Consider the following 17,503-nt stretch of genomic DNA (forward strand, 5'->3'; position numbering starts at 1 on the left):
TAAAACACTTATTTCACGAACGTGTACAAGTTTAGTATTTATCAAATTTTTTGAAAATTTAACGTAGTTTTCAATGGTATCAACGACATCAGGAATTTGTCCAAAACCTTTTAGTTTTGGTGTTATCGTTAATTAGGACATTTTGGTTCCATTTTGAATGTAGACTCTACGGGGAAAGTTTGTTACACGAGTAGCCGAGCACCCTGTATAAAAATGTGTACTTCTAGCAATAATATTTTATTCTAATTCAGCCGGATGAAAAAAATTTTTGTGGGAAACGATGTTAAAAATGGAATAACCGTTTTATAACTAATTAAAAATAGATTACTTTTTAAAAAATCTTGTAGAGTGCTTTTTTGAATAAATCAAATCCAAGCAAATTCTTCTGCAAACCGTATTTCAAGAAATCCTGTCTCACATATTCCACATGCCTCTCAAAAATTTTATATAAGTGTGAAAGGGAACAAGGAAAAAGAAAGAGAGGGGTTTTTTAAGGTATAACTAAATCTTTTCCTGCTGCAGAATAAAGAACACAATCATTTATGCTTTGCATAATTATTAAGGTATCGTTTTGTCTAATGCTTTTTCCTATTGCCTTACTCGTGAACCAAGATAAATTTTATAGCAGAAACAAAATTTTCTTACTTTCGTCTGTCAAATGTGCAGAATCCCATCATGACTTAATTTTTTATTATTTCTCAACATTAATAAACCAATTTTCAAAATATCGAAATAAATTTTTTAGAATTGAAATTTACTAAATTCACCAGTTTTCGTGGTCCGCTTGACCAATTACTGTATTACAATTAATTAAGGTTTTTAGTTGAGATAAAAAAGTCAGTGTCACGAGCGGCAAGTGAGGTTACGAAAGCTCAAGTGGTAGAGGAGCGGCGTATCTAGCCGAAGATCATGGGTTCGAATCCCGCTCTTCACACTGACTTTTTATCTCAACTAAAAACCTTAAGTAATTGGAATTTACGTTTAAATTTGAAAACTATTTTTAGAAAAACATGACGGTCTCTAAAATTTACCTGCACTGTTATTTACGATATTCATCAATAACCCCTTTTCATCACGGACTTCAAAAAACGTGTCTGTACAGGCCTCTTTGCAGTACCCCAAAAAAACCTTGTTCGGAGTGTTTCGGACGAGTTCTATTTTCGTAAACCAGCCAGGCAACAAAGGGCTACGACAAGGCAGTCCGTTGTTGAAATATTCTAACAGCTTGTACGTTTCATTGTAGTGGGATATAAACGACGGAATGGATGCAAAAACGAAACAAGCTCCGAACTTCAATCTTCGGCCGACTTTATCACATCGCGTGCAGGAACTCCAATCCGACCAAACTGTGAAATACGCAAAGTATATTTTTGTCGATTAAGAAGAAACCTTATGATACCTGTTTTCAATACGATTCCATCTAATATTTCCGAAGTTTTGGAATAGGTACTGTCAAATTTGACCTGTAGGAGTGGCTCCTCGTCGTCGAAAACGTGAACAAAATATGAGGAAGTCTTTGTATTTCCAAACGTACAATAGTATATTCCAGCATCTTCTGGTCCGGCCTGAAAATCGTTCTCTGTATTTTCTCCATCGTCCTTCTGGAAAATTCACTCACATCGTATATATTGAGAGAATCGTCAGAGTTCATTTTGTCAGCGTCTTCGATTTGGATGTGAGCACCGGTGAGGGTCTTTTGGTGAAACCATTTTACAGAGCCTGGTTCCTGCCTGGGTGATGGACAAAACAGGCAATCCAAACGCACCGAGGCTCCTTCGTACAGAGAAACAGCCACGGGCCGCATGGACCTTCAACTCACTCTGTTAATTGTCAATCCGGTTTGATTATCATTTGCATACCTTGAACTCAAAGCTTGCAACTGTGAGTTTAAACAGTCGTAGTAAAGCTCCCAGAGCTGCCTAATCCGGCTTAGTTTTTGTAGGTTATTCTTCGGGTACTCGAGAGTCGATAAATGGACGTACTTAACTTCGTTCGTCGGCCCGGGTGACTTCACAGGTAGACCTTCTTTCAACCCATCCCTCAAGGCATCGACACGTTGTCGAAAATCTTCAAGAGTATGCGACGAAAACCGCCCCGGAGTTGTTATAAGCAGTACGGATAATATATAATACATGGCTACAAATGTCTCGGAACGATCAGCTGAAACTCAATTTGTCCAACTGGATCTGACAGTTGTCAAACTCGATTTTCTAAACTGGTTCGAGTATTCAGAAGGCAGTGCCAGCTCGGCAAAGGCATTCGTTATAGAATTTACAGTTCGTATTTTCAAAATTTGCTTAATTTACCATCGAATTTAAGAATTTGAATTGTCAAAAGGTGATTACAATTTACAATAAATAATTCGCTTTTTACATTCAATATTAATTGATGCAATTTAGCCAGTTATTACGTATTTCTTATTTAATTACTTTCAAATTAGAAAATCTGTTTCAAATAAATACCTAAAAATATTAAAATAGTACAGGGATGTGATATATTAAGAGGGTGTTTAAGGGTGGTTTGTATGCCATCTCATCATAAATAACCCTAACCACCCCTCAATATAAATGAAGGGATTAAAAAAAATTGTGTTGATGAGTTATTCGCCCATCTTCAGTCAAAATGGGCTGATCCAGGCTTAGTTCCCCCACGAGCCAACGAATATTCCTTCTGACCAATTTAGTAAACAATTAGACTAATTTAATTACCAATTAAACCAATTAATCATCAACTAATTTACTATTTAAAAATTGGTTAGAAGGAATGTCTGTTGGGTTGTGGGGAAACAGGAATTATACAGTTTTGGGCTGCTGAAGATGGGTGAATAGCTCCAAACGTCAAAAAAATCAACAATGTTTATTCTTTTCAAATACCCTTAATATATATTTTGTAGCGTTGGTTTTGCACCAAAATTACTATCACAATATACAAAACGATAATAAAACTATAGAAGACGGAAAAACTAACCGAACTAAGTGGATAATAAAGCTGGACAGGATTATTTAAGAAATCGCAAAATATCACTTCCAACAGTTCAGGGATTGGTAAGAAGCCTAATTCTATATATATGCAATTCAACATAGCTTAAAATTGCACAAAAAGAACGAATAATGCGTACAGTAATAATAATTCGTCCATTAATAATTCCTCTCAATTAACGTTAAATATGTAAGTATAATCTAATTTTATAGTGATTCTTAAAATGTTGAATCATGCTAACATCATGGATCATGCTTACAGATGCAAATTGTTTTATTACAATCTCTTGGTAATTGCATACACCGACGCTTTAAACTTTAGCTGTCTTGATTAAAATAATAAAATTAGCATTTCCGTCTAACTGGAAAATTATTTGTATGTGTTCAAAACGTAGGTATAAGACAGAATACACTACTGAATAAATTTTCATTATAAAACTTATGAAGCAAATTTATCTAAGTTTGATAACTTATATTTTTACATACATTTATTTTAAAAACCTACAAGGATTATTTTTGTCATTAATTACATAACGATTTTATAGAATTTATTTGAAAAAAGATGTTTTAGGACATACATTCTTATGACAAAATATTCGTTAACCTGTGAGTTTGTAGATAAGTTTTTATAACGCAACACGAGTGACAGAAAGCATGAGTTAACCAATGTGTTTATAAATTGAACTTTTAAATAATTTTTAAAATATTTAATCTAAATTTTTTCTTCGAAAATTTTTACTAGAAAAATCGTTAGAACATAAAACCTTTTTTTTTGTGTGTGGTGATTAGTGACCGTTTGTCGATGATTATTCAGAAATTGTGAGATGTGAAAAAATGTGAATAGAAATACTTTGATTGAATATAAAAAAAGATTTATTTGTATTGTATAAATTCACTTTTTTCCACATCCTACATGTTTTTGTTAAATTAAAACAATGTTTGTAAATCCCAGGCCCTGATGATGATCTCAATAAAGATCGAAACGTTGGCACGATAAAGAAAATGTTTTTCTGAAACCTACATCACACCAGACCGCTCCTCACGATTTCTGAATAATCATAAAACCTTTTCTTACTAAATATAATAAAATCTAAATATTTTGATAAGACAATTGTGCAGTGATTTATATTTTAAAAAATATCGATCCGTTGACAACCGAACAGTGAATTTTCTTACTTTTTGATTTTCCGTGTCAAGGGAATTATAATTATATTTCATAATTTTATTGGTCAATAATCAAGCCTATTTGTTTAATTCGACACTTTTGGTCCATACTGGAAGAATATATGTGTATACGTCACCTCCTTATACAAACATGGATGTCTGATCATATTCACTTCGCCAGAGTATGCGACATTCCTTGGGGGCAGGATTGAACCCACTCAATTCTCGTTAATAACTTACTTTTACTCTCCAGACGTCACACCCTCACCCCAGACTACCCGACATTCGGGTCGGGGTTAAAGAACTACTTCCTTTCACGCTAATAAGTTACATTCATTCCAATAAATTAACATAAACACAACACCCGATACAAACATAGAAGTCTGGTTACATTCACTACCCCGGATTACTAGAGAAGATAAAAATGTTATTCCAACGGGAATGTTTAAATTTGTAAATGCATCTTCAGATCGATGAATTTATCTTGCGATATTTTACCAAGGCTGTTTCTCTCCACGGCTGGCGGCCGGGGCTCTGAATATTTCCACAGAGAAATTTCTCCAAATTTCCTTTGATCAGCCCCCTCCTGGACAAAGGGAACAATGAAGAACAAAGGGAAACAAAACCCCAATACCCTCTCCCGGGTGATAAACCATCGATTGTTGGAGGCCCTTACCCCCTGAGCCCCCTCAACCACCGGGGTATTGTTGCTGAAGATAACGGAAGCTAATAGTTGGCTTTATCAAGAAGGGAACTACGGACAAATGCAACCCCTAGAAAATTATCACATGTGATGACATTCCGCTGATATCCTTTTAATATTACTGACAGCCGACAACGACTTTTCCGAAGCGAAACACCACTACTCGCTCTACAAACTGTATGGACTTATATAAATATCCCAAATACTTATACTATTTTTGTCAACGATTTCGTTAGTACTGAAAAATTTATCTTCTCAATCGAAATATTAGATTTTTGAACATTTTAACAGGGCACTCTCGACACGACACGCAAAAATGGCACAATTACACAGAAGACAAACACATTGAGCCCTGAAGATGATCTCAATAAAGATCGAAACGTTCGCACGATAAAGAATATATTTTTCTGAAACCTACATCACACCAGAACGCATCTCACGATTTCTAAATAAATTTTAACAGGCTTGACAACATATCTCAAAAATTAAAATAATTATTCTTTTTATGTAAGCCACAAGGCACATTATGTTTAGTGAAGTGATACATCTTTTACTTATTAAATATTAATCCATTTACGTTTAAGGGGTCAAATGACCAAGGTACTTCTTTCAATTAATTATTCTTTTTATGTAAGGGCTTGGATGAGATAAAAAAAGTCACTATCAAAAGTGGGATTCGAACCCACGACTTTCGTCTAAATACGCCATAATAAAAGCTACCACTTGAGCTATCGGGACTTCGACCCTCTCGGACACCAACTCTCCATCTCAACCTACAACCGTTCAAATTTTTCCTCTTTTTGTCATTTTCAAACAGCTCCCTGTGGCCAGGTCATAAATCGCTGAGAATCGAATTCTGATTACGCGACATTTGAAAATGGCAATAAGGGGGAAAATTGGAACGTTTGTAGGTAGAGATGGAAAGTTGGCCAAGAGGATCGAAGTCACTATAGCTCAAGTAGAGCAGCGGCGTATTTAACCGAAGGTCGTGGGTTCAATTCCCACACGTGACACTGAATTTTTGATCTCAACTAATACCTCACATAAAGATTAAATAATTGAATTAAAATAATATTGAACCTAAAATCAGCATGACAAAAACATTTTCTACAAACTAAATACTATAACATATAACTTTAATTATGTATTATGTACATGTTTCATCGTATAGATACTACACCACTTTTTAAAGCTTATTGAGATGAATAGCTTGGTGGCTCTCCTTCACGTGATGTATAGAGTAATAATAATAAAAATGTGAACGGGCCGATCGTAGCAAGGTTCAAACACCGGTCATTAATGTCAATATTTATTTATTGCTCAATATATATTTTTATTGGCAATTTTTTATAGTTACCTCACCTCAAAAATATTGCGTTTATGAAAATGTCATTCATTTCGAAGAATAAAAGAAGGATTGTAAATTCGGAAGGTTCAAACCATACGGTTCTTTTACCAACTACGCTACTCATGTTTGTAGTAATATTTTAATGTAGAAATATGTTTTATTTAACATAATAAAAAATTAATCCATCTACGTTTTAGTGGTCAATTGACCAAGTTACCTCTTTCAACCAATCATTTCCTCTATGTAAAGTCTTGGTTGAGATAAAAAAAGTCAGTGTCACGAGCGCGGCTCGAACCCACGACCTTCGGCCAAATACGCCGCTACTCTCACATTGAGCCATTGCGATTTCGATCCTCTCGGACACCAACTCTCAATCTCAACCTACAACCTTTCGAATTTTCCATTTTTTGCAATTTTAAATGTCATGTAAGCAGGATTGGACTTATGAAGTGGTCACGGGGAACTGATTAATGAAATGATATTCCTTTTATTCATTAAATATTAATCTATTTACGTTTTAGTGGTCAACTGATCAAGCTACTTCTTTCAATTAATTATTCTCTTTATGTAAGGTCTTGGTTAAGATAAAAAAGTCAGTGTTACGAGAGGGATTGTCCAAATACGCCGCTGCTCTACCACTTGAGCCATGGTGACTTCGATCCCCTCAGACATGGCTCAAGTGGTAGAGTAGTGGCGTATTTGGCCGAAGGTCGTAGGTTCAAGTCCCGCTCGTGACATTGACTTTTTTTACCTCAACCAAGGCTTTACATAGAGGGAGTGATTGGTTGAAAGATATTAAAAAATATAATTTAAATTAAAATGAAAATAACACCTTATAGTATTATTATGTATACAATATTAAATTCCTATTCAAATTTTATCTGGTTGGGCGTCCATTACCTGTTGGAATTGTATCTGTAAAAATTTGATTTTATTGAATAAATAATGAAACAATGGTCCGACGGGATTTTTTAAAAATATTTTCCGTCGAAAAACCGATGATAAAAAGCTCTTTCATAAACACCAAGTCACGAGTAAATGAGTCGTAAATCATTTTTGTCCATTCTATTAAATAGGATGAAGCCTGAAGCCTCACTGGGGCGAAGTGAGAAGGGAATACCATTTTTTGTTTTAATCCAGTCGCGACGCATTCCATTATAAAAGAAAAATGCCTGCAATTTAACTTAATCTCAGAACAATAGTTGAACGTAAACAAAAGATAATCCATCGGCGAGAGAAGCGAATTACGATTTATACGTCCCGATTAAGTATGATCGAAGGGATTAGTTATCAAACGGGCCGATGGATTCACATTCTTTCTCTGAATCCCTATACAAAAGTAGGTTTCATATCGTTGTTACTTTTATTTTGCACATTTTAAAAAGAGCTAAATTTGGCCTATACCGTATAATTTTTATCATAAAATAATCAAACTACTACTTATTTGTTTTGTATTTACAGTGTACATTCAGTAAAGAAATGGCATTTTATATATTACGAGTTTTAATTTATACCTATAAAAACGGAAAAAAACATTTAATGCATATTGGAAACAATCAATGGGAATTGGTTAATGATTATTCAGTGAACTGTTAAACGGCAAAATAAAAGTTTAGCGACACAAAGTAAATAAAGTTAGTTTTAATCTTAAGCTCGTTTATACAGACAGCACTAAGTTCATCGTAAGTAACAAACTTTTTCACTTTGTTTTGCTTCTTGATGTTTCTAAACACTCAGACAGCCTAATGCTGTTTCAATTTGGTAAAAATTTAATCATTATATTATTTTAGACCGATCTCCGAAGGTGTAAAATGAGCATCAAAAATGAAAAAATATTCATAATGTCATAAACGAAAGGAAATATAACTAACAATAATTTATTTATTTTTAATTTGTTCACGGTTTTGTCTAAATAAAATGTTTTTATTAGTAATCACTTTACACACTCAGTAAATAGATTTTATTCTCAATTTTTTTTCGTCAATGTAAAAGTTATTTACTTTATTACAATTAATTAAGGTTTCTAGTTGAGTTAAAAAAGTCAATGGCACGAGCGGGATTCGAACCCACGATCTTCGGCTAGATACGCTCTACCACTTGAGCTATCGTGATCTAGATCCACTCGGACACTAACTTCCCATCTCAACCCACATTTTGAATTTTCCCTCCTTTTTGCCATTTTTCAACTATCAACTATTATCTCAACTAAAAACCTTAATTAATTGTAATATATTAATTGGTCAAGCGGACCACGAAATTAGTGAATTCAGTTATTTAGTTTATTTAAAAAATAGAAAAATATTTAGGTTGCTTGATGAATTTTTTTTTTTTGGCGATTGTTAGCGAATCAAATATAAAAAAATATAGTATATAAAACAAAAAAAATTGTAGTTTATAAGTTATATATTAAAACAAGGTCTTCATTTATCGATAATTTATTTTATCTTTTTCTTAAAATCCACGGTCCGCAGCCATTATTATTCAAAAGTTGAAAAATCCCAACTTGGGATTTTTCAACTTTTGGACGTTAACTTATTTGGTCATACACATTTGTGAATCATTAAATGTCAATAAAACTTGAAAAGCGTGTAGTAAACAAGTCAATAGTTTACTCAGTATATCTTTGTAATTGATTTAACAAGGGAACATATAGTAATTTATTTTGTAAGCGTAAATGTAAAGATAATTGTAAGTTATCTTAATGTGATGAATATTAGATTTTAATATTACAATGGTACTTAAAAATATCAGGGACAAGGTGAATTGAAACACATAAAAACAACTCAGTAACTTCATCTCGCTTTCGAGAAATATTTTCCTTCAATAGGATGTTAAATTATTTCTAATATCAATTAATTATTTTTTTATATGAGGCCTTGGTTGAGATGAAAAAGTTAGTTTCACGAGCGGGATTCGAACCCACGACCTTCGGTCAATACGCCGTGTCAGCGGCTACAGCAGCGGCGTATTGAGGTTCGAATCCCGCTTGAGACATTTTTCATCTCAACTAAATCCTTACATAAAAAGAATAATTAATTGAAATAATTAATCTGGTCAATTAGACCACTAAACATAAATGGATTATTTTTAATGATTTACACGGTTAAACTCCTTACAATATTAAAAACTATTGTTTCAAATCTAATGAACTTATGAGTTTGGTAAGTAGGATAAACGAGATCTACCACTCTTCCATTTTACTTTATAATTGTAACCTCAAATGAGGCTAAGTTTATCGTGATTCCACATAGGCTTTTTTTGCAACAAATCGTTTCCTCAAACTTCCTTCAAATTTTTCACGTGACGTTTAAATTTGCTGTTGGTTTTAGATACACATCATCTAATTTTCTAATTTTTATACATTCCCAACAGGAAACGATGCTCTAAGAAATTAAATATTACACTTGACGGCGTATTATATAAAATTCGTTTATTTTTTTATTTAATGAATATATACCAACGCTGACAGAACGCGCGCGAATTTATCAATATTTCGCTTGATCTGTTCATTAATTTAGTGATTTTCTCTGGAAATGAATGGATATTTTAAATATGATTACAAAATATATATGCAGGTTGATGGCTTGGCGACGAGTGGTGATTTGCTCTCCCATTTTTGCAGCTATGCCAATGAATTATTTGATTGATTGAGTTTTATATCAGGTCACTTGCAAGCTTAAGCTCATTTGCAAATTTGTCGATGATTTGTGTCAGATTTTTCCGAATACTAATTTAAACAATCTCTTCCACCAAATTAATTTTTATCATGAGAATATACAACTTTACCTCTGAAATTCAACACATTAGCTCTATTCCTTACTGAGTGGAAGTGATCAGAGGTGCTGTGGATTTATAGATGATATACAAACGATATAAGCTTTGGGAGATATTTCAATTATTTCTGTTGACTATTTTAGACTAAAACTTAATCGTGCTAATATGTATTGAACTTTGGTGCAGAAAGTTTTGGCACTAAGCAGTATATGTTTCTGGAGGAAAGTTGTAGAGCGAGTCGGAATTTTAAGAAATAATTTCAACCCAAAGATATTGGTTAACAGACTGTCAAATATTAAACAAGGATGTGACAAACAGAGAAAAATCAAATGTAAATAATAAAGAACCATTTCACGTTCAAGAACACAACGTTTGTTCCAGTGATTTCGTCCAAATTAAAATATTTGTTAAAAAATTATTAATTATTAAATGAATAATCAATTATTGTTCTTTATCAAGTACAAATCCACATACGTCAGAATTAAAAACTTATTTTTGCTAATCAATGAATGTTTGTTTTGCAATAAATTTTGAAAAACTTACCATATATCAAGTTTCACACTTTATCTCTTTATAGTCCATTTGCCAGAATTAGAAGAACAATTCATTTTAATCTAAAGCACGTTTGTGAAGATACCGCTAAGTTCGTCGTTCGAATCAAACTTTTTCACTTTGTCCCGCTTCTCGAAATGTTTCCGAAGTTCGAGCCGCTTAATGCTTAGTCGATTCAGTTTCATCACTTTCCAGCAAAGATTTGAAAAAATTGACTTTATTACTTTGTGCAGATTGTGGCGAGAAAGAGTGCACAATTGAAAACTATGATTGTTTCTGAATATCTAATGATTGAGTGGAACATTGATTGTTGTAAGAACGATTTCATTTTATTTTTGGTTTATTTCATTACCTTATTTTTTGTTTAAATGAAAATTCTTATTAAGGACGGTTGTAAGTGTTGAACCCCTAATGTATATTTTTTCACATTTCGTATAATTTTTTTCAATCAATTATTCTTTTAATGTAAGTTCTTGGTTGAGATAAAAAAAGTTAGTTCGGGATTCGAACCCACGACCTTTGGCTAAATACGCTGCTCTACCACTTGAGCTATCGTGACTTCGATCCTCTCGGACACCAACTCTCCATCTCAACCTACAACCGTTCAAATTTTCCCTCTTTTTGCCATTTTCCATTATTATTTCATATTATATCGACACTTCATAAAAAAGAACTAGTTATTAATGAAGGTATTTTCATTTTTCTAAGTATTCGTCCAACATATTTTACACGAACATGGAAAAACAACTTGTAATCTTAAAACGCATTTTATTTGCTCAGTTTACAAAAGAAAATAATGTATTTTTATATCATAAATATGATAATAAAATGATTTTTTCAAAACACCACAAACATTGTAACATCAATGATAAAATACAATTGAAGGGTGTCTTAGTGTTTATGTTAATTGAATCATTAAGTCGTAAAAGCTTTGTCCAGCATACCTCGAAAAAGCTAAAAACACTATGAATACAGCGATTTAACCAATTTAACTCCTTAAATGTGAATTCTACCGTATTAAATAATAAAATACCAAAAACTACATGGCCATTGTATGTTAATTGTTGTAATCCAATCTAAAAAATATTGTTAACTTTGAAAGCAACTATATTTAGAATTTAATTTATTTACGCTTTTGTGGTCAATTGACTAAGTTACTTCTTTCAATTAATCTATGCATCAATTCATTCTATGCAAGGTCTTGGTTTAGATAAAAAAGTTAGTTCACGAGCAGGATTCGAACTCACGACCTTCGGGTAAACGACGCCGCTACTCTACCACTTGTATATATATATATATAGAGAGAGAGAGAGAGAGAGAGAGAGAGACAGGCGTGAGAAAGTTTTTGACAACCTGCAATTTTGAAATATATTTGTTGAATATTGTTTTTACTTTTCGGTCTAACTATGTCTACATTAAACGTACCGAATCATATTTTATGGTCTTGTCTGTAGATTTACAAATTCGAATACTTTACTACAAAACTCATTATTTGTTGTACTTCACTATCAAGATGGAAATAAAGTGGTTAGTTATTTTCTTCATTTTTCCCTGGTTTAAAAATATACCGTAAAAATATGTTCTTTACTAAAAGCATATGCAGATTTGTCTCAGAACGGCAAAAAAATTTCAAATGAAGCATATTTAATGGCACGTTATTTTAAAAGTTTTTTCTTTACTATTGCATTGAAATTGTTTAAATAATGTTTGTTTAAATTTACACTGAATAGAGAAATCCGTCTTAAATTTAATCAAAAATCTTACTTTTTTTAGTAGTTACTACATTTCTTTGGAGAAATCCATTTTTAAAATTTATATTTTTTTTACCGTTCAACAGTTTAATTTAGTATTTTTTGAATAATGTAGTTTGACCTTATCGTCGTTCTTATCTTGCTGTTTGATTCTCAGACATACATCGTCATTTCGTCATGTTCGGTGGTTGTCTCAATTTTAGTTAGAGGCAGAAGCACTGATACGAATTAAAAACTAAACAGGCCTAAAATCTAATTGTTATATTTATTAAAATGGACATAAAACGCAATAAAGCCAAAATAAAGTGATAGGAAAACCTCTGCGACAACGCATACACTAATCGAACTGAAATAAATTTTATGAATTAGTCTAAAGATTTAGAAATTCGGTATTTAGATTTTCCAATTTCGAAGACATCATTTTATATTGAGGACAGTAAGGTTCAAACAAGAGAACAAGGAAAACACACGAGGAAATGTTTTATATTTTTCTTACGTTAACTTTAGAAATCCCGACACCCTCCAAAAGATTTCCCGCAATCTTCTACCTCTAGAATAAGTGTTACTAAAAATAATATGTTAAGAGGTTGTGATATTGTGATATAGAAGGTACTGGGTGTTTCCTGTGCAGGTATTCTGCGGACGGAGCGGGGTGGGTGTCGAACGGAAAAGGGGCGGCTGCGGGGGAGCGGAGTTTATTGATTGGGGAGACAGTTACGGGGTTGAGTGGTGCCCGTGGGAGGGGTAGATGGATCACTCAGGGATCAAACATTGTCCACGGGGTTCAGAGGGTTTCGCGGCCGTCTTGTACAATTGGGTGGGCGGAGGTATCATTAATCGGTACTGTTCGGGAAGCGTGACAACGGGGTTGAATAGTTACAAGCAACCCCTAAAGTCGAGGGGAGTGACAAGGCGTTTTCAAATTACGAATAAATCCGCTCTAAAGGCACAGCACCGTCAGGTCTGGTACAATGTGTTACAAGGAAACTCTGGTCATTACGCTTACTGTATACGCCTCACTTCTACTGGATGTTCGTGCTATGAATGACAATGCTGTCCCACTTTGACTTTAATGGCAGAAGATCTATGGATATAACACATTATATATCTATTCCTTAAGGCATGACACTAGTATTTGATCGTTCAATTAAGTAAGGTTTTTGGTTGAGATAAAAAAGTCAGTGTCACGAGCGGAATTCGTGGTAGAGTAGCGGCGTATCTAGCAGAAGATCGTGGGTTCGAATCCCGCTCGTGACACTGACTTTTTTATATCAACTTAATTGAATTAATTGGTCAAGCGGACCACGAAAAGTACTGCATTTAAACTAGTATTTAATTTTAATTTTTTCACACAGTAATTTTCATTTGTCTATAAATCATTATTAACTTCCAAAAACTGTCCTACGAATTATAAAAATCTTCTTTAGGCCTACACAGAGAGGAACGTCAAGCTTCGTAACTACCCGTTGGATGTGTCGGACGAGGGGCCAGAACAATTTAACTATACTTTTTTCGAAATTAACCTCAAAAACAGAAACCCATTCTAAAAAATTCCGTTGTAATACAAATAATTTAATTATTATGGTTTGAAATGTAACTTTCCCAAAAAAATAGGAAATCATTAAAATTTAACTTTCAATTAATTATTATTTTTCTGTAAGGTTTTGGTTGAGATAAAAATCAGTGCCACGAGCGGGATTCGAACCCCCGGCCACTTTATAAGTCGCTGAGAATCGAATGCTGATTACACGACATTTGAAAATGGCAAAAAAGGGAAAATTCGAACGGTTGTTGGTTGAAATGGAGAGTTGGTGTCTGGGACGATCGAAGTCACGATAGCTTAAGTGATTTTAAGAGCAGCGGTGTATTTAGCCTGAAGGTCGTGGGTTCGAATCCCGCTCGTTACACTGACTTTTTTATCAAAACCAAGACATTCATTAAAAGAATAATTAATTGAAAGAAGTAACTTGGTCAATTGATCACTAAAACATAAATGGATTAAAATTTAACGATTATTTGGAGATCGTGAGATGCGGTCTGGTGTGTGTCGTGTTGAGAGTGCAGTTTTGGCTACTAAAAGACTTATTTCACGAACGTTTACAAGTTTAATATTGACCACATTTACTGTAAATTTAACGTAGTGTTCAATGGTAAGAACTTATTTGTCCAAAACCTTTTAATTTTGGAGTTATCATTGTTTATTTGAAGCAAGGTCGTGAAATCTTAAAAAATCAGAAAAAGTCGAATAACTTCGAAACAACTGAGATTCGGACCATAGTTAATTAGAACTTTTGGTTCCATTTTGAATGTAGAATGGACTGGCAAAGTTTGTAGCCGAACACCCTGTATAAACATAAAAGATCAACATCTCACTGACACTCTCAATACGACACACAATAATGACACATCTACACAGACAACAAACACTTTGAGTGAGTACAAATACTTTGATTAAGTCTAAAATTTCTAGCATTGTATAAATTCATTTTTTTTTACATCCAACATGTATTTGTATAATTTTAACAATGTTAATAAATCCCAGGCCCTGAACTGATGATCTCAATAAAGATCGGAACGTTGGCACGACAAAGAAAATGTTTTTCTAAACTTACGTCACACCAGACCGCATCTCACGATCTCCAAATAATCATTAATTAACGGTCACTAAACACCACATATTAAAATTTAACTAACTATTTATTACATGGTTTTATTCTTAATAACGCGTATTACCTCCACTGGCCTCGCGGAGGGCCTTAAGTTTCCTAAGCATCGAGTAAATAAGCGATCGGATTTCAACTTGACAAACAGAAGCCCATCCTTTAATAAGAGCTGTTTTAACTTGTTCATCGCTTGTTGGAAGCTGCGAACGATGTTTAACCGTCATGTCCCATAATTTTTCTGCAGGACTCATGTCAAGAGAATGGGCCAATTTATTTTGGTAGTCCCTATATAATCGAAATAATGAGTAACAACTCGACCTAAATGCGGTCAAGCATCATCCCGAAGTTGTCCGCAATAAATGGAGTTAATTGACCCAGCCTCCAGAACTTCTTCAATGAGAAGCAAAGCGTTCTTCACGTCTCGGTGGTGGTCACAAGGTCTCGGTCATCTTATTGCCCCAAATCAAACCGGCACTCAATGGAAAACCCAGCCACATTTGTTCAAGTGTACAAGGGATATGCTGATTTGCGAATAATCGCCTTGTACTCCAGTAGTAAAGACACTGATGCTGGACGCCCACAGACTATTGTCTATCATCGGCCAAAGCATCTGCCGTGGCGAGATCTTAAAACCAATTGAACCTATTTTTCTTGGTTTAATATCATGAGTGTAAAACGAGAAATAACTCTCTATAAAGGTAAGCAACAAGTTATTAATGTTGTGTTACGTTTTAAGTCAAATATTAATCTTTATAACTAGTTAATATAGAAAACAAATAAATGCAAGTTTTTTTTGCCTTGAGCAAAACTTCATCAATTTATACAAAAATAAATGAAGTAAAGTAATGTTAATTTATACAAAAATAATGTAAGTTTTCTCATTCCCATACACTCCTGGTTCCACCCAAAAAATAAAGAAAGCATTTAAAGAAACCAACCCGGACAACTCACCCAAATGGAGATTGGGGTTGCAGCCAACTCGCTACTTGGTAGACTCGTTTTTCACAAAAACAAAGGACAAAATCCCAATGTTGGAACAGCCCAATTCCAATATACAGCGTCCCATGTGAGTATGGGGTTGAGTACGAGGGTAAGACCAAACAAAAGTTAAAAAAAAGATGGGCTCAACACAAAAGGGACTTGAGGAATCTAAATGGGGAAGCTACAGCCCTTAGGCATGCAGTGGACAATGATCACCGATTCAATTTTGATGATGGAAAAATAGTTTGCCATGTTAAAGGCGACACCAAACTGAATTTGATGGAGTCTGTACAAATTAATATGAACACCAAGGGCTGTAATTTCAACACCGACAAACTCCTGGTGGGTAGATGCTATCAGAACATCTTAATGGATGTTGGCCAAACCAAAACCCAGCGCACAATACATCAGCGCTACCTAGGGACAGACAACTAAGTCACAACCTCTGTCTATGCCACATGGATAATATAGCATTGACCTCCAAAAATATCTAAAAAGAAAAACTCTAAATTGCTGTTGGTCTGGGATGCCGGAAAGGGTGTTACTGACACAAAAAATAATGGTAAATTCGTGGTACATTCAACTCATGTTCAAATGCAGTTTTATATAATCATTTTAAATAATCAATGTTATGTTTGAGATTTTATGCTATTTAATATTTTTTTAACTTCAATTTTTAAGGCTTTTAAATTTTAAAAATAAATTTTATTCACTGTTATTGTAGATTATGTACCTGATGAAGGACGTGAGACGTCCGAAACGTTATCAATAAATGTTTTGAACGAAGCATTGGGACTTTTCTTCTGGGACCGCTCACCTCAGCATAAGTTTAAAATGTTGATTGAAGAAAAGAAATTTTATGTGTATTTTCTTTGAATGTACCAATTAGGCAAGAAGTATGAGCATAAATTAGTGGGTATGAGTTTAATATAATAATTAGCAAAATGTATATTTGCTAAAGAGAGATGTTATAAACTATGATATATTTATTCGTAATGATTTTTACTCCTCCCTTAATGCCTTTGGGCCGAGTGGTTGCCTTCACTTTTTAAGATTTATGCTAAATTACTGGTCTTATTCTTTTTCAACTATATTTGTTGTATATGCTATTTACGTAATAAAATATGCACTGGTGCGTCGGTGGCCGAAACGGTTTAGGCGTTGACACGGCGCTCATGCAGGGCCGCTGGATTCGAACCCGGGACCTTCACTTTACAGTGATGAGTGTCGTGTCAACTCCTAAACCGTTGCGACAAACGGGCCTTTTTAGTAGTTGAGATACCCTCGTAATGATTTAATTTATAATTTAAAAAATTTATATATATGCACTCTAAAAAAGATGTTTATTTGGTTTAAAATTATGAGTATTATTTTGTGTTTAAAAATAGTATATACAAAACAAAATGCGGTTTTTTTTACAAAGTTTACCCTTTAAATACAAAATGAGCTATGTAGTCCAAAAAATAGATAAATTGTCTAGCAATATCTCAGACGTATATCAAATTAGGTTTAACTTTACTGTTTTATGCAATAGATTATTCAAGTTTTAAGGGTATTAAAATCACGCAATTTTTTTCCTTAATTTGCTA

At 33.7% G+C, this 17,503-nt stretch overlaps 2 protein-coding genes across 15 annotated transcripts in view; one reads left to right on the forward strand and one right to left on the reverse strand.

The window, feature by feature from the left end:
- Positions 1-17,503, forward strand: part of LOC106662262 (disintegrin and metalloproteinase domain-containing protein 11) — an 880,166-nt gene that overhangs the window by 680,144 nt on the left and 182,519 nt on the right. The gene's annotated exons all lie outside the window — the stretch shown is intronic.
- LOC106662263 (Ig-like V-type domain-containing protein FAM187A) lies at positions 1,010-2,334 on the reverse strand. The gene is made up of 4 exons (XM_024225841.1): positions 1,860-2,334; positions 1,619-1,808; positions 1,400-1,565; positions 1,010-1,346 (listed from the first exon to the last, which is right to left on the reverse strand). Exons 1-4 carry the CDS (start codon positions 2,132-2,134, stop codon positions 1,021-1,023), a joined length of 957 nt encoding a protein of 318 aa, XP_024081609.1. The 5' UTR covers positions 2,135-2,334; the 3' UTR covers positions 1,010-1,020.

Source organism: Cimex lectularius, unplaced genomic scaffold (genome assembly GCF_000648675.2).
Source record: "Cimex lectularius strain Harlan isolate CLEC.00 unplaced genomic scaffold, Clec_2.1 scaffold3, whole genome shotgun sequence".
Classification (NCBI taxonomy): Eukaryota; Metazoa; Arthropoda; class Insecta; order Hemiptera; family Cimicidae; genus Cimex; species Cimex lectularius.

Excerpts from the sequence above, each read along its gene's own strand:
- LOC106662263 (XM_024225841.1), bottom strand. The coding sequence starts at position 2,134 with ATGTATTATATATTATCCGTACTGCTTATAACAACTCCGGGGCGGTTT. Across the intron at positions 1,809-1,859 it reads TTGCAAGCTTTGAGTTCAAG|GTCCATGCGGCCCGTGGCTG; the intron begins GTATGCAAATGA and ends AGTGAGTTGAAG. Across the intron at positions 1,566-1,618 it reads ATTCTCTCAATATATACGAT|GCCGGACCAGAAGATGCTGG; the intron begins GTGAGTGAATTT and ends AACGATTTTCAG.